Source organism: Eubalaena glacialis, chromosome 15 (assembly GCF_028564815.1).
Source record: "Eubalaena glacialis isolate mEubGla1 chromosome 15, mEubGla1.1.hap2.+ XY, whole genome shotgun sequence".
NCBI classification, from domain to species: domain Eukaryota; kingdom Metazoa; phylum Chordata; class Mammalia; order Artiodactyla; family Balaenidae; genus Eubalaena; species Eubalaena glacialis.
In genome coordinates this window covers 85,599,660-85,617,217 of record NC_083730.1, presented here as the reverse complement: position 1 = coordinate 85,617,217, position 17,558 = coordinate 85,599,660, and the positions used below count along the sequence as shown (strand labels likewise).

At 39.5% G+C, this 17,558-nt stretch overlaps 1 protein-coding gene across 3 annotated transcripts in view; it reads left to right on the top strand.

The window, feature by feature from the left end:
* ANAPC5 (anaphase promoting complex subunit 5) overlaps positions 1–17,558 on the top strand; it is a 40,613-nt gene extending 23,055 nt beyond the window's left edge. For all 3 annotated transcript variants that reach the window (XM_061168991.1, XM_061168990.1, XM_061168992.1), the window contains 10 exons: positions 1,339–1,420; positions 2,072–2,161; positions 3,379–3,560; positions 4,637–4,772; positions 8,142–8,216; positions 10,693–10,814; positions 11,272–11,379; positions 11,463–11,610; positions 16,649–16,811; positions 17,221–17,558. In XM_061168991.1, the coding sequence (XP_061024974.1) occupies positions 1,339–1,420; positions 2,072–2,161; positions 3,379–3,560; positions 4,637–4,772; positions 8,142–8,216; positions 10,693–10,814; positions 11,272–11,379; positions 11,463–11,610; positions 16,649–16,811; positions 17,221–17,432 (1,318 nt within the window). In that variant the 3' untranslated portion in view covers positions 17,433–17,558. The remainder of the gene's footprint in view (positions 1–1,338; positions 1,421–2,071; positions 2,162–3,378; positions 3,561–4,636; positions 4,773–8,141; positions 8,217–10,692; positions 10,815–11,271; positions 11,380–11,462; positions 11,611–16,648; positions 16,812–17,220) is intronic.

The window sequence follows — 17,558 nt, the reverse complement described above, 5'->3', positions numbered from 1 at the left end:
GCCTTTTTTCTTTCTTTTTTTTTTTTTTAAATTTATTTATGGCTGTTTTGGGTCTTCGTTTCTGTGCGAGGGCTTTCTCTAGTTGCTGCAAGTGGGGGCCCCTCTTCATCGCGGTGCGCGGGCCTCTCATTATCGCGGCCTCTCTTGTTGCGGAGCACAGGCTCCAGACGCGCAGGCTCAGTAATTGTGGCTCACGGACCTAGTTGCTCCGCGGCATGTGGGATCCTCCCAGACCAGGGCTTGAACCCGTGTCCCCTGCATTGGCAGGCAGATTCTCAACCACTGCGCCACCAGGGAAGCCCCCAAAAGCCTTTTTTCTAAATGTACCATTATTTAGCTGGTCATCAGATGTTCAACAAAATTAAATCAACTGATATTTATTGAGGGCCTGTGTGTAAAGATATGCTTCCTGCCTTCAAATAGCTTATATTCTGGTGCCTCTCAGCATTAAAAGGGATTTAAAAGAAATGTAAAATAGGTAAAAATGTATCTGGTTTCTTTATTCAAACAGGTAGTTATTGAGGAAGAATTCAGCTCTTAATTGATTGTGTGAGGCTATTGCTCATGTTGATAGAAAATTTGACATAAATTTTTCCCTATGTAAGTGCTACCCATAGAATTTCTGATTCTTTTTTGAGAGCTCAGTGAGCCAGCATTTATAGAACTTCTGTGCCCTCTGCAGGTTGAAGAAATAAAACCAACACAGATTAAATAAATAGGGGGTGGTGCACAGTAGTATTTAATTAAGCACTGCAAGCAGGTAGCGTTTCTATGGGCTTTTTCAGAAGCGAAGGCCCAGTGGGGCCAAGAACAGTTGACTGAGTTTCCACAGAAGTTGTGAGGTTGGGGGACACATCCCGGAGGGAGGGGAACCACATGAGCAGAAAGAAGACATCTCAGAAAGGAAAATCCTCAAAATACTTTTAAAAACTAGTATTGCAAAAATTATAAAAGTATCAAATCCCATAGTTAAAAAAATTTTTCAAATAAGGCAGAAGCGAAGGCAATGAAAAGTAAAATCTTACATCCTCTCCTTGTCCCTCCCCTCAGCAGTAGACAACTGAAAAAATAATCTTAGGAGCTGGGATGAAGAAAAGCCATTCCTTCACGTCCCTTTTAGTAGAAGTCCACCTTAGAAGGGACATGTTCTGCATCTCCACTGTTACTGTTTCTTGCCGCTGGGGGAGGGGAGTGCCTCTGAGGGAATAAGCCCATGGTTTCAACTTCCAACCCAGAGGCCTGCACGCTGGTGAATTACCGTACAGATGACTTCCTGTTACTGTTGCCTGTACATGTTTGTGGTTGTTAATGAGTTATTAATGTTCAGTCTGTCATTAGTCAACAGGCAGAGCTTGCCCTGCAGGAGGCGATTAGGATTGCCCAGGAGTCCAACGATCACGTGTGTCTCCAGCATTGCTTGGTGAGGCCACCTTCCTGTCTTGGAAGTTCTGCCCCTGGGTTGAGTTGGCCTTCGAAAGGCCCCATTTGAATTGGGTTGTTTTGCAGTTGGGAGGTCCTCAGCAGTGATGGGAAACTAGTTAGATGGTCAGGGAAATTCAGGAAAGGCAACCCATGTTTATTTATCTTTCTTAATTCTTGATGTCCATTTTACTTTGGAGGCATTTCTTGTCTACAAGTTTTAATGCAGCTTGCCATGCAAAACTGCCGCATCAAGCGTTGGCATTAACAAAGGTGTTTGCAGTACTGGTAACTGGATAAGACCTTGTCCTGTCAAAGCATCATTACCAAGCACAAGTAGAACACAGACTTCAGCAACCACCTGAGAATTTCACTTTCTCAGTTACAGGCCATACGGGGGCTTCATGCTTTTTTTCTGGAACAGTTGCCACTCACTGCTCTCAGAGGTGAAGAAGATAAATGGCTCGATTATTTCAGTCTGATGGTTTTAATGTGTTTGATGGGTTTCATTTAGGTTTATAATTTGTGAAAGTGTATTTTAGAGGATTTATCTTGCCTGTTGTTCATTTGTTCTTACAACCATGCTGATGCTTTCAGTAGAACATTAGCCATTATTATTGTTATGATACATTTTGATGACTTCTCTTGCCAGAGCTGGCTTTATGTGCTGGGACAGAAGAGATCTGATAGCTATGTTCTTCTAGAACATTCTGTGAAGAAAGCTGTACATTTTGGGTTACCGGTAAGGCTCATCTTTCTGTGAGATTGTTTAAACAAATGGTATGGTTTTATTCTTGGTAGTTTCATATGACCTTAATTATTAAACCGCTAAATTCTCTTGATAGGTTTCTCTCTGCTCCCTTTATCCTAATAACATCTGTGAAAGTTCCATTTATCAACTTGATGAGATCTTTGTTTAGTTTATTGATCAACACTAACTTACACATATTTATTTAGAAAATTTTTAGGGAAGGCTTATTTTTAAACCAGGGATTGGCAAACTCTACAGCCCATGGGCCAGATCTGGCTCACTGCCTGCTTATGTATGGCCCTCAAGCTAAGAATGGGTTTTACATTTTTAAATAGTTGGGGGAAAAAAAACAAAGAAGAATATGCGACATAGACCAAATGTGGCCTGCAAAACCTAAATTATTTACTATCTGGCCCTTTACAGAACAAGTTTGCTGATCCTTGTTTGAAATAATAAACAAAGCCAGGAACCAGTAAACCTGACCAGCAGATTTGTCCTTTCTCATTTTGAGTAACAGGGAAGAACCTGAATTATATTCCTCGATGACAAATACTGAGGGTCATTGAAAGGGCATAGTCTCTACACATGAAATAGTAATGACTGTTAGAATCTAGATTACTATTGCTCAAAGAACCTTATTCTGTCTAAAAAAAATTAAAAAATAAATGATAGACTTCTTAAGCACCATTTTTGTTACGGATTTAAGTGGACTTTTTTTAGTTGAGCTTTCATCCTTGAATATTATACCAGAAGTTAATGAAAAGATAATTATGCTCATAATAGGCATCCTTTCTTAATCTCTTACCACATAATGTGCCCAGCACTGTTTGATATATACTATTTAATTTTAATCCTTAAAATAATTCTTTATGATGGGTGTGATGCCCGTTTTACAGATGGGCTTGTCTAAGAAGCTAAGTGACTGGCCCCAGGTCACACAGTAAGTGGCAGAGGCAGTGCTTAAGTCCAGATCCATTTAATTTGAAAACCCTGGCTCTTCCCATTGTACTATTACCCTCTCTTCCATCCCCAGTTTTTCAGGAACGTATCTCATATGGGTCAGGGTCAGGCTTACAGGTACTTTCTTTTTAAATAGTGCTGTCATTGTGCACATGCTGAAATGTGAAATATGCCAAATTTCTGAAGAGCAAAACAAAATTTTGTCACGTAATCTCTATCATGAGTCGTGCGTATGTCTGTCCCCTTAGTACCTCGCCTCTCTGGGAATACAGTCCCTAGTTCAGCAGAGAGCTTTTGCTGGGAAGACAGCAAACAAACTTATGGATGCCCTAAAGGACTCCGACCTCCTGCACTGGAAACACAGCCTGTCAGAGCTCATCGACATCAGCATCGCACAGAAAACAGCCATCTGGAGACTCTACGGCCGCAGGTGGGTCTTCAAGGCTATGAGGGCACGAATCCTTTTATAGATGAGCAGAAGCCAGCAAACTGGTTCTGTGAAAGCCAAATGGATGGAGGTTGTTTGTACAGGGGATTAAAGAAAATGCGTTAGAATTTTAAAACATTTTCTACTTTGCACAGACTTTGCCAAGATTTTTCCTATGCGCATTTTTATTTACTCCTCCCAACTGCTCTGGGAGGTAACTGGGGGATGATCTCCATTCTAAGATGCATAGGACAAGGTTCACACATCTGATCTGCCCCAGATCACAAACGGATTAACAAGTGACAGAGCCCAGACTCAAGCCCAGGTCCTCTGACTCCAAGCACCATGCCCCTGCACTCTGAGATGGGAACCTCTCTTCCTATTCGCAGGAGGCATGGGCCACAGTCACTCAAGCTGAGCACCCCCTTAACCCCAAAGCTGTTATGTAAAGACAGTTGCTTCCCTGTTACCCAGGATGTATTCTCTGGACTGTCTCCAGCTTCGTGTGTAATTCCCGTTTAGCCTTCTGTAGCTTGGAAGTAAACTTCTGAACCAGATTTTTAATCCTGGAGCTACCTCACCTAGACAATCTGCTGTTTCTAGGAATTCAGTAATGAAAGGAAGTGCCTATCGATTATCAGTCTTGTTTTTGTACTTGAAATAATTTTTGGCACGATGTGGTCTGAAACGGCTGCAGACACTAGCCACTGCTTCCACTGTCAGAGCAGCCGGTGCCAGGATGGCATCAGGTCTGAATTTACCTGTGAAAACTAATTAACATACTGTGACCACAGGGAAAATTAGAGGCAGTGGGGGGGGGTGGGGGTCTGGAGCTTGGAGCTCCCAACTGTGCCGTAACCGCTACATGTTTTCTTCGGGGCTGCACATCCAGGATGCTTTTCTGCTCTCCTCGTCCCGAGGACAGGAGACCTGGCTTTGGGAGGCAGCTGCTCCCCCGAAGCCGGAGCCTGCGGAAGGGCTTAACCTCCTCCTGTTTCCACCCGAGGTAACTGTAGGGTGTGGCTGAGGGCAGCCTGTGTCTCTTGACTGACGGGGCTTCCCCTGTGTCTCCTCCCCAGCACCATGGCCCTGCAGCAAGCCCAGCTGTTGCTGAGCATGAACAGCCTAGAGTCGGTGAACGCAGGCGTGCAGCAGAACAACACAGAGTCGTTTGCCGTGGCGCTGCGCCACCTCGCTGAGCTGCACGCGGAGCAGGTGGGCAGGTGGGCAGGTGGCCGGGCCCTGTGCTTCTGGAGCGACGTGGGCCCCGCCATTTCCGCCCTCTAGTGCTTGAGAAAAGCACTGGACGGGTCTGGTTGGATGCAAGTGGTTGGAAGGGTGAAATCCCACCAGTAGGAATGGACTGGGTGTGGAGTCTGCAAGGTTTGTTGAACTTGGGATCTCTTTCGGCACCAGGGAAGAGAATAAGAGGGCAGCTGTTTCTATGTAACAAATGGAATAAGAAGGAGTCTTTGAAATTTTGAAATTTAGGGTAGTAGAGCTGTGTATGTGTTTGGGAAAGGGAAGAACATAATAAGAGTACAGCTAAAATGACAATAGCTAAGGTTTGCTGTACATTTGTCCTGTGCCGGGCCCTGTGCTTAGCGATTTACATGTATCGTCTTCCTGATTCCTTACAGTAGCCTCATAAGGTCAGCTTTATTGTCACCCCTATTTCACAGAAAAGAAACTGAGCTCCAGGGAGCTAAGTCCCATACCCACAGCCAGTAAATGTCAGTGTCAGATCTTCAACCCAAGTCTGATTGACTCCAAAGAAAGACAGTTGGAATAGGGCATAACCTTTACTTACAGCCCAAGTAATTTCACACGATTCTCTTTATAGGGGATTGATTAAAGGGTCTCTCAAAGGCTTTCTTTCCCCTTTGCTCAAAAGTATCTTCTTCCATGGGAAAAGGTCAGGGAAAGCTCTTATCTAAAGCCCTCTAACTAACTAACTGCTGCCTAGCTATAAGCACATTTCCTTGATCATGTTATTTTCTCTACCTCTTTGCGGTATGATCGTTAGGTTGCATCATAACACTCAATATTCCTTAATCTGCATCCTAGAGATCTTTGAGTGGTTTCCACCCCTTTCAGAAGTCTATAAATACTTCTCTCTACTAGACATACTTTAGCATTTTACAATCCTCTAAGTGGTTGTGTAAACAAAGGGCATGGATGGGCTCTGGCTGATGGCGTCTGCCTGCACCTCCATCAGCTGCTATCTTCCTGTATCTGGGAAGCAGCGCCCGAGCTCTCTGACGTTAAAACAGCAGACCAGCTGCTCTTGCTGTTTGCTTTCCTCCAGGAATGTTGCACATTAATCACTTTCTTGGTCTTTTTTCCCCCCTCTTAATGGTTCTGGAACCTCTTTAACGTCGATTCTTTTCCTCTGCTGGTGCCTTGGTTAAGTGGAGCATTTGTAATAAATGAGTCAGTGAACATTCAGTTAGGTATTTGGTATGAGCCTCACGTTGACTTTTTTTCCCCAACAACTTTATTGAGATATAATTCACATGCCATACAATCCACCCATTTAAAGTGTCCCCTTGTGACTTTTTCAGGTAGGATTCTCCCCACTGACCCCAAGCTTTAACAGTGGAATAACTTCCCTTTGGTTCTCTTTGAGTGAGGTAGGGTAGAAATTATTTCTTCATTTCCTGGAATGGAGAACCGCTTTACAAAAATCTGGTCTTGGCTCAATTCTTTAGCCGTAGCTTTCTCCGAGGTCAGTTGTTAATAGTTCTGTGATTTTTTTCTGTGGGTAATACCATGCTCTTTGGATCTGTATTAATCTTTCCATCTCCGGGCTTATGTGAAAGACCTGCTGACTCCATTGTTGCCTGGCTCCAATGGATGTGCTAGGAGACCTCTGATTGTACAGCTAGAAGACAGTCAGTGGCCACTTTATTTCAGTTCAGTCTCTTTCCCCACCTCTTCTCAACCTGCCTTAGAAAGACTTTTCTAGTGTCAGAACATTGACCATGTAGATAAACCCACTGAGCTGATGACTGTCACGTTTTCAATTACACAGGTTAGACTTACACCTATGAAATTAAGCTTATTATTTCCTTTGTGTTGTGCTTCCAGTTGTGTCCTGAAACTGATCTCTAGATAACCTGGATGCTGCACTTTGCTATGGTCGTGACTGGGGCTTGGGTGAACCTATAAAGAAGTTATGGGGTCTGAACTGCTGTTTGCGAGCTTCCTCCTGCAGCCCAGAGGAAGTGCTAAGAGATCCGGCCCCCTTTACTCTTTCTGCGTAACTCTGGTTCATCGTGTCACATTCCTCTCCCAGCCTCAGGAAATGGCAGGTCACAATAGGAATGTTTTGGGGGAGTAATGCCGTGTGCACTGTTCTCTCTACTTGGCCTGAAGGTTTGACAGCCATCTAGAGCCACATGCCCAACTCCGTATGGTAGTCATGAAGATAATTGGCAAGATTGGCCAGTTAAAATCACAAGAATAAAAAGATTAATGAACTTTTATTATAATTCAGTATACTTTCTACTTAATTCACTTCAAATAGAAGTTCACCTGTGGTCTAACTGAGCTTCTATATAGACTGAAGATGTACTACCTGATCAAAGGATAGGGACAAATTGAAAAGCTTTTGGGGGCTTAATAATATAGACATTCTAGCAATATAAGAGTGTAAAAAAGACATGAACATGTATTCACAGAAAAAACATAAATGATTATAAAGCATGAAAAAATTTCAGTCTAGTCATTAAAGAAATTCAAATTAACACAGTGAAATAACCAGTTTCATCAAACAAATAGGCAAAGAAGCTTAAATATCAGGGGAGGAGAAAGGTGTAGAATGCTGGTATAAGAGTACTTGGTACATTTCTGTATGGTAATTTAGTAATATACCTATCAAAAAGCTTAAAAGTGCCTACCATTTAGCCCAGCAATTTTACTTCTAAGGTATTATCCTAAGGAAATAATTGGACAAGTATGCAAAGATGTATCCACCAAGATAATCATTCTAGCATTTTTAAAATGGAAAAAATTGGAAACAATCAAAATATCCCAAACTAGGAGATTATTTTGATTGGACTATAATTTATTTACCTAATAAAATACTGTGATGTATAGATTTGTATTTGTTGACACTGGAAAGATTCATTCATTCAAAAAATATTTATTGAGTACCTACCATGTGGTAAATACGCAATTTACAAAAATGGTATGTATACCTATTTTTGGAATACTTATACGTTTTATATTCATGTGAATATGAGAAGTTCAGAAGGATATGTGCCGAGAAATTACTGTGATTATCTTTGGTGGGATTAAAAGTAATTTGCCTTTTTCTCATTGTTCACATGTATTTCGTAAGTTTTTTTCCTAGAGTGAACATGTATTACAGGTGTAGTTAAAAAAAATTTTTTTTAATGTACAAGTGAAATACATTAGAGCCCCAAAAAAATGGCCCCTTGATACTTGACAGTCTCTGCCTAGGGTCGTCAGGCTGCTGCACCAAGAACAGGTGAGTCATACCGATGTCCTGTGAGTGGGATAGCAGGTGTGGTGGTGTCAGCACAGGTGTGCTAAACAAATCGTGGCTTTCTATTTTAGGGCTGTTTCGCTGCAGCTTCGGAAGTGTTAAAGCACTTGAAGGAGCGATTCCCACCTAACAGTCAGCATGCCCAGGTAACCTGCCTTTTGTGTGTCATCGATTTATTTGTGAAAATACCATTTTTACTGTATTATTGTCAAAATAGGGTATTTTAGAGTCTCCCCTCAGCCTCTCGTGTCTTGGTTCCTTTCTGTGACATCTGTGCTTTGAGGTCAACACAGGAGACTCTGTAAAATGCGTTCCAGAAGGCTGAGGAATAAACTCTGAGAAAAGATTAAAGTAGGGTACTTTTTTCACTCCTGTCTTCGTGGTTTTAAATTAGTATTCCTTATATCTCTAACTGTATGGGAATAAGCAAAGAAGTCGTCAGTGTCCTTTGATAGATCAAGAATTAGGTCTCCATTTTGTTACTCTGTTTTCTCCTACTTGGCAGCTCTAACCTTTTCCTCCCAGAATTGAATAACCTTTTGGGAAGATGTTGTATGCAGAGGGAATGAACTTTATAAAGCAGTCCTAGGCACTCTGTTCCTTGTTGCACCAATTTCCATCTCTGATGGGGCCAAGAAAACTATTACGAGGGGCCTCTTTCTCTTCCTCCCCTTGCCAAGTTTAGTATTAACTAAGTTAGGGAATTTGAAATCATAAGAGACCATGGCCTGGGAATCTCCTACTGTTGGTCCCTGAGCCAAGCGGGCGGGTGGGCTTCCGTACACATGGGTTGCTGGCCCCACCTCATTAGATATGGTGTGAATGCCCGTCTGCTTATGAGCTGTGCTGGGATCTCACTGCTGCTGGCTGTGATCTGAATTCACAGTACCCAGATGGAAAGGTGGTAAGCAAACAAAATAGAAGCTAGCACCCAAGGATGCTGTGGGGAGAAAGAATTAAGCGTGGTTCTGTGGTAGTGCTAATGTGATGGAGCGGTTTCGGTTACGGTTCTAGGCATTTTTTAAGAAGGTGCACAGTAAAAAAAAAAAAATAGACACAATTTAACTCACATTCTAGAAAAAAACATGTATGGCTGATAAAGAGATGAAAAGATGCTCAGCCTGACTATTGATCAAGGGAAATACAAATGAAAAAATAATGAGGTATTTCATACCCATCAGACTGGCCAAAAGTGAAATATCTGACACCACCAATTGTTGGTGAGTGTGTGGAGCAATGAGTCATGTCACACACCGCCGGTGGGGAGTGTAAACTGGTGTGACCCATTTGAAGAACGAATGGGCACTGTGTTAAGGAGAAGGTGCATATGTCCTACAGCCCAGCTTTTCCACGGCTTGCTGTATACCCAAGATAACTGTTGCACAGGGGGTGATGTAGGGGAGTGTTTGCTGCAGCATTGTTCAGAAGAGTGAGAAATTGGAAGTACCTAAATACCCATCAACACGAGAATAGATAAGTTGTTGCATATTCATACAATTGAAAACTATTCATCAGTGAAAAGGAATGAACTAGAACTACTTGTATTAACATGTGTAAGCCTCCCCAAAATAATGTTGAGCTTAAAAGCAAGTTGTCAAAGGATGCATACAGTATGATACTATTTATTTATACAAAGTTTAAAAACATGTAAGATCATACTATATATTGTTTTTTTTCATACTATATATTGTTTAAGGATAAGTAAATATTTTGTAAAAGTATAAAAACATGATTGGGGGGGACTTCCCTGGTGGTCCAGTGGTTAAGACTTCTCGCTTTCAACACAAGGGGTGTGGGTTCAATCCCTGGTTGGGGAACTAAGATCCCTCATGCCGTGCGGTAAATAAATGAATGAATGAATGAATGAATGAATGAATAATCAATCGTCATAGATCACTCTTTAAAAAAAATTCTTTAAAAAAAAATGATTGGGAATGATAAACAACAAATCAAATGCTTCCTTTGAAAACAGAAAGAGGAGAATGGAATTTGCAAAGTACCTCAATAATGTGCAGTAGTATCCAAAGCAAGTAAAGCAAAATGTTGTGATTTGACAAAGTTGATGGTTGCTATTCATGTTTTGTTATTTTATTCATAGTGCTTTTTCACAGACTTGAAATATTTAAAAAAAGTTTTTAAATCTAAAAAAAAAGTGTGTGAATTGTAAGGATATTTGTTAAGCAAGCGAAAATACTTTTATATTTCTGTTGAATAATGAGGTGAACGTCTGCCATTCTGTTCTTTTTTTTTTTTGGCTGCGTTGGGTCTTTGTTGCTGCGTGCGGGCTTCCTCTAGTTGCGGGGAGTGGGGGCTACTCTTCGTTGTGGTGCGCGGGCTTCTGCTTGTGGTGGGTGGCTTCTCTTGTTGTGGAGCACGGGCTCTAGGTGCGCGGGCTTCAGTCGTTGTGGCTCGCGGACTCTAGAGCACAGGCTCAGTAGTTGCGGTGCACGGGCTTAGTTGCTCTGTGGCATGTGGGATCTTCCCGGACCAGGGCTCGACCCCGTGTCCCCTGCATTGGCAGGCGGATTCGTAACCACTGCGCCACCAGGGAAGCCCCTGCCATTCTGTTCTTGTGTTCTTGTGTTTTTCTTTCTGTTCTAATTGTGTTTTTTTTCTTACTAGTTATGGATGCTGTGTGATCAAAAAATACAGTTTGACAGAGCAATGAATGATGGCAAATATCATTTGGCTGATTCAATTGTTACAGGAATCACAGCTCTTAATAGCATAGAGGGTGTGTACAGGTAAGAAATTTTGAAAACTCCAACCCCAGAATGAAGTAGTTTGCAAATGTCTTTATTCTTATTTGTTTTGTGTGTGACTTAATTGATTAGCTTAGGAAAAAAACCTTTTTTTTCTATTTATTACCTATTTATTACAGACCATTAGAAAATGCAAATAAACAAAATGGAGAAAGTAAGTATCACCCAGAGATAATCACTAACATGCTATCTATAATTCCAGACTTTTTTCTTGTGCGTATGTATGTGTGTGTGTACACACATGTGCTCACACACACACATACACACAATTTTTTTTTCTCTTTTAAGAAAAATTATATCAGACACAGTTATTCCCATTGGGAGGTTACAATTACAGTCTAATTGAGGAAATAGAGATTCTAAACCTGAAAGTGACTCTACTTACAACGCTTGCAAAACATCAACATAACCATTTGTGTTTATTTTGTTTCTGTGTCAGAAAAGCAATTGTACTACAAGCTCAGAACCAAATGTCAGAGGCGCACAAGCTTTTACAAAAATTGTTGATTCATTGTCAGAAAATCAGGAATACACAAATGGTGATCAGGTAAGGGAGGGCTTTTGTGCATCTCACCTAGGTGGTACTTTGTGCTGGTTATTCTCATCCCATGTCTTCCTCTTTGTGGGCAGTGTCCTGCTGTCTGTGGCGGAGCTGTACTGGCGATCTTCCTCCCCTACCATCGCGCTGCCTGTGCTCCTGCAGGCTCTGGCTCTCTCCAAGGAGTACCGGTTGCAGCATTTGGCCTCTGAAACAGTGCTGAACTTGGCTTTTGCCCAGGTAAGCTGATCTCTGTTTTTATAGCACATATTTGTGCTCAAGAACTGGTGAGTCTGTTACTACTCTTTGGTTTTGAAAAGGGTAATAATGAGCTTTTGCTTCTTAATATTGAAATCTGGGAAGGTCATCTCATTGTGCAAGCCTTCCATGGAAGTCTGGAGTTGTGAACTTGGTGACAAGCTGACATCTCCCAGTGGTGCTGGCTTTACCGAGCTGTGTATTTACTAAGGAGGATGTGCCTCTTCATTGAGGACACTTGCATCATATTAATGACTTAGCTGGCCCAGAGCTGTGCTTGATTTAACAAGAGAATGAATAAGGAAATGAGGAAGTCATGTGTTCATTGAAAGGTTTTGGAAGTTAAATTGTATTTTATGTTTGTTTTCTGTCTCCCCCTGTAGAATGTAAAGACCATGAGAGAAGGGACTGTTTTTTCCCTGCTATATCCTGTGGTACCTAATAGGATCCACATATAGTAGGTTTTTAATAAATATTTATTGAATGAATGAATTTTGAACTTACTGGAGGAATTTACTAACTAAAGCAGAGGTTCCCCAAGCCATGCATCAGCATTATTGGCGAGATTTAAAAAATATCTGCATATCTGGCCTTGCCTCAAACCTACAGAGTCAGAATCTCTAGGGGAGGAGCCTAGGAGTCTATTTTCCTTACCAGCTTTCCCAGTGATTTCTTTTCTTAATTAAGATAAAATTCACATAACATAAAATTTACCATTTAAAAGTATACAGTTCAGTGGTTTTTAGAATATTTACATTATTTTGCAAACATCACCACTGTCTAATTCCAGAATATTTTCATCACACCAAATAGAAACCCCAGACCCATTTTTTTTAAAGCAGTCACTCCCCATTTCCTCCTCCCTCCAGCCCCTGGCAACCACTAATCTATTTTCTGTCTCTATGGGTTTGCCTATTCTGGATATTTCATATAAATGGGATCATACAGTATGCAGCCTTTGTGTCTGGCTTCTTCACTTAGCATAATGTTTTCAGGATTCATTCATGTTGTGGCATGTGTCAGTCAGTTCTAGATTCCTTCGGATGGATACACTACATTTTGTTTATCCATTCATAAGTTGATGGACATTTGGGTTGTTTCCACCTTTTGACTATTACAAATAGCTCTTAACATTGATGTACAAGTTTTTTTCTGGATATATGTTTTCATTTCTCTTGGGTATACTTAACAGTGGGATTGCTGGGTCATATAATTCTTTGTTTAACTTTTTGTGGAACCACCAAACTGTTTTCCACTGTGGCTATACCATCTCATATTCTCACCAGCAATGTATGACGGTTCCACTTTCTCTATATCTTTGCCAGCACTTGTTATTTTCCATTTTATTAGTGTGAAGTTATATCTCATTGTGGTTTTGATTTGCATTTCCCTAATAAGTAATAATATTGAGCATCTTTTCATGTGAGTACTGGCCATTTGTGTCTGTTCCTGGAGAAATGTCCAAGTCCTTTACCCGTTTTTAAATTGGGTTGTCTTTTTAGTGTTCAGTTGTAAGAGTTTTTATATATTCTGGTTGCTAGACGCTTATCAGATATATGATTTGCAAATATTTTGTCCCATTCTCTGGGTTGTCTTTTCACTTTCTTGATAGTGTCCTTTGATGCATGAAAGTTTTTTATTTTGATGAAGTCAAGTTTACCTTTTTTTAATCTTATTGTTTGTGCTTTTGGTATCCTACTTAAGAAACCATTGCCTAATCCAAGATCATGAAGATTTACACTTAACGTTTCCTTCTAAGTTTTAGCCCTTACATTTAGGTCTTTGATCCATTTTGAGTTAATTTTTGTATATGGTGTGAGGTAGGAGTCCAACTTTACTCTTTCCCATATGGATATTCAGTTGTCCTAGCATCATTTATTGAAAAGACTATTCTTTTCCCATTGAATGGTCTTGGCTCCCTTGTTGAAAATCAGTTGATCATGGATGTATAGGTTTATTTCTGGACTCTCAATTCTATTCCATTGATCTATATATCTGTCCTTATGCTAGTACCACACTATTTTGATTACTGTAGCTTTGTAGTAAGTTTGAAATCAGGAAGTAAGAGTCCTCCAACTTTGTTCTTCTTTTTCAAGCTTGTTTTACCTATCAGTGTTCTCTTGCAATTCCATATGAATTTTAGAATCAGCTTGTCCTTTTCAGCAGACATGGTATTTGGAATTTTGATAGGGATTACGTTGAATCTGTAGACCAATTTGGAGAATATTGCCATCTTAACATTATTATTATTAACATTATTCCAATCCATTAACACAGGATGTCTTTTATTTAGGTCTTTAATTTCTTTCAACCATGTGTTCTAGATTTTAGTGTACAGTTCCTGCAGTTTTTTAGTTAAATTTATTCCTAAGTAGTTTATTATTTTTGATGCTATTGTAAATGTAATCTTAAAAATTGATTTCATTTTTTGGATTGTTCATCGCTAATGTATATTGATCTATGTCCTGCAACTTTGCTGAACTTCTTACCTGTTAGAGGTTTTTGAGGATTCTTTAGAGTTTTCTATATATAAGTTCATGTCATCTGCAAATAGAGTTTTACTTCTTCCATTCCAATTTGAATGCCCTTTATTTCTGTTTCTTGCCTAACTACCCTGTGCAGAATTTCCAGTACGGTGTTGAATAGAAGTGACAAGAGTTAACATCCTTGTTTTTGCTCCTTTTCTTAGGGGGAAGTTTTTTAGTCTTTCATCGTTAAATATGGTGTTAGCTGTGGGTTTTTCATAGATGCATCATTATTACTTCGAGGAAGTTCCCTTCTACTCATAGTTTGTTGAGTGTTTTTATTATGACAGGATGTTGAATTTTTGTCAAAGGCTTTTTCTGTATCAATTGAGATGATCATATGGGTTTTTTCCTTCATTCTGTTAATATGGTATATTACATTGATTGATTTTTGTATGTTGAAGTACTGTTGCATTCCTGGGATAAATCCTACTTGGTTATAGTCTACGATCCTTTTAATATGCTGCTGGGTTTGGTTTGCCAGTATTTGTTGGGAATTTTTGCATCTATATTCATAAGGGATATTGGTCTATAGTTTTCTTGTGATAGTCTTTGCTTTGGTATTAGGATAATAATGTGGTCTCACAGAGTGAGTTAGGAAATTTTATTAACTATTCTCTTCTATTTTTGGAAGAATTTGAGAGGGATTGGTGCTAATTCTTGTTTAAATGTTTGGTAGAATTCACCAGTGAAGCCATTTGGTCCTGGGCTTTTCTGTGTTGGAAGTGTTTTTGGTTACTGATTCATTCTCTTTACTTGGTCTATTCAAATTTTCTGTTTCTTCTTGAATCAGTCTTGATAGTTTGTGTCTTCCTAGAAATTTGTTCATTCATCTAATTTGTTGGCATACAGTTGTTTACAGTATTCTCAGGTAAACCTCTTTATTTCTGTAAGGTTGATAGTTAAGTCCCCACCTTGACTCCTGACTTTTGTCATTTGAGTCTTTTTCTTCTTTTTCTCTTGGTCAGTCTAACAGTTTGTTAATTTTCTTGATCTTTTCAAAGAACTACCTTTTAGTTTCAATGACTTGTTTGTCTATTCTCTATTTTGCTTATCTTTACTCTAACCTTTATTATTTCCTTACCTCTGTTAGCTTTGGGTTTAGTTTGCTCTTCTTTTTCTAGTTTCTTAAAGTGGAAGTTTAGTTTATTGATTTGAGAGTCTTTTATTTTTTAATGTTTGCTTTTACAGCTATAAATTTTCTCCTGAGCACCGTATCCTATAGGTTTTCACTGCATCCTCTAAATTTTGGTATGTTGTGTTTTTGTTCATCTCAAAGTATTTTCTAATTTCCCTTGTGATTTCTTCTTTGACGCTTTGATTATTTACGAGTGTGTTGTTTAATTTCCACATATTTGTGAATTTTTCAGATTCCCTTCTATTACTGATTTCTAATTTCACTTCACGTGGTCAGAGAAGATATTTTGTATGATTTCAACCTTTTAAAATATGAGTGTTATTTTGTGGCATAACATATGGTCTATCCTGGGAGATGTTCCATGTACATTTGAGAAGAATATGTATTCTGCTGTTGTTGGGCTAGTTGGTTTATAGTCTTGCTCAAGTCTTCTATTTCCTTGCTGATCTTCTGTTTAGTTTCTATCCATTATTGAAAGTAGAGTATTGAACTCTGAAACTATTATTGTTGAACTATTTCTCCCTTCAGTTCTGTCAGTTTTTGCTTCATATATTTTGGGGTTCTGTTGTTTGGTGTATATATGTTAATATTTGTTGTATCTTCTTGATGAATTGGCCCTTTATCAGTATATAATGTCCTTCTTTGTCTCTTGTTACAGTTTTTGACTTAAAGTCTATTTTGTCTGATATTAGTATAATCAGTCCAGCTCTCTTTTGGTTACTGTTTGCATGGAATATCTTTTTTACTATCCTTTTACTTTCAGCCTATTTATGTCTTTTAATCTAAAGTGAGTCTCTTATAGATAACATATAGTTGTATCATGTTTGTAAAAATCTGTTCTGCCAATCTCTTCCTTTTAATTGAAGAGTTTAAGCCATTTACATTTAATTTAATTATGGATTTGAAAGGATTTACTTCTCTTTTGCTATATTTTTCTATATGTCTTACATCTTTTCTTGTTCCTCCATTACTGTTTATTTTCTGTTAAATGGATGTTTCTAGTGTACCCTTGTTTATTTTACTATATATTTTTGAATTTTTTAAAAGTGGTTCCTTTTCTCCTAGTGATTCTTATACAGTTAGTTCAACCTTTTTGAATCATCAATGTAAAAGATTTTTGTAAAGACAGAAACCTTTCTATAATGTAAATAACTACTCCCTCCTTTATCTATTGTAGCCTGAGATCGATTGTCACACATTATGTTTTCTAAGAGTGTGGTGCACATTAAAGATAGTACATGTCAGGGAGAAAGTAAGCCAGACATTGCCATTCAGAAGAGAAGAGCCAGAAATGAAGCCCTTCCTGTAGTGGGCAGTGGGTGTGGGTGTGTATAGCACCATGATGTTTCTTTTTCAGCTCATCCTTGGAATCCCAGAACAGGCCTTAAGTCTTCTCCACATGGCCATTGAGCCCATCTTGGCTGACGGGGCTGTCCTGGACAAAGGCCGTGCCATGTTCTTGGTGGCCAAGTGCCAGGTGGCTTCAGCAGCTTCCTATGAGCCACTGAAGAAAGCAGAAGGTAGGAAACCATACAAAGATTGTTAGGTAATACTATTACAGAAAATTTGTAAAATTTAGGACCCAGAAGAAGAGAAGACATTAAATTTGGGACAGTATTTAAGTTTTGAGTGTTCACAAATATATGTTATAATTTCATGCAGCATTTAAAGTGCTTTCACTTGCATACTTGCATGAAGGTTGAGGGCAAGTGAATTGTTATTTTAACCCTACAGAACTAGGTGTGAGGCTGGAAATCAGTACTAAAGACTTAGTGGTGTTTTTTTGTTTGTTTGTTTGTTTCTTCTCAAAGAGTAGAATGTAAAAGTTTCTGGTACATGTTAAATCAATAAAAATAGATATTAAGCTTTGAAAACTATATGTGAAGCATTGAGTTAAATATGTGTGGTATTTTCCCCATTTTCCATCAGTTCTTGAGGCCGCCATTGAGAACCTCAATGAAGCCAAGAACTATTTTGCAAAGGTCGACTGCAAAGAGCAGATCAGAGACGTCGTTTACTTCCAGGCCAGACTGTACCACACCCTGGGGAAGACCCAGGAGAGGAACCGGTGTGCGATGCTCTTCCGGCAGCTGCATCAGGACCTGCCCTTTCATGGGGTGCCCTTGATAAATCTTCTCTAGTGAGAACATCCCCACTGGACCACTGTGCAGAGTAGATGATTTTGGACTTGTTCATACTCCCTCCCGCCATATAAATGATGTATTTGATATCTGTCTTATCAATAAACTGCATTCTGATTAGTCTTA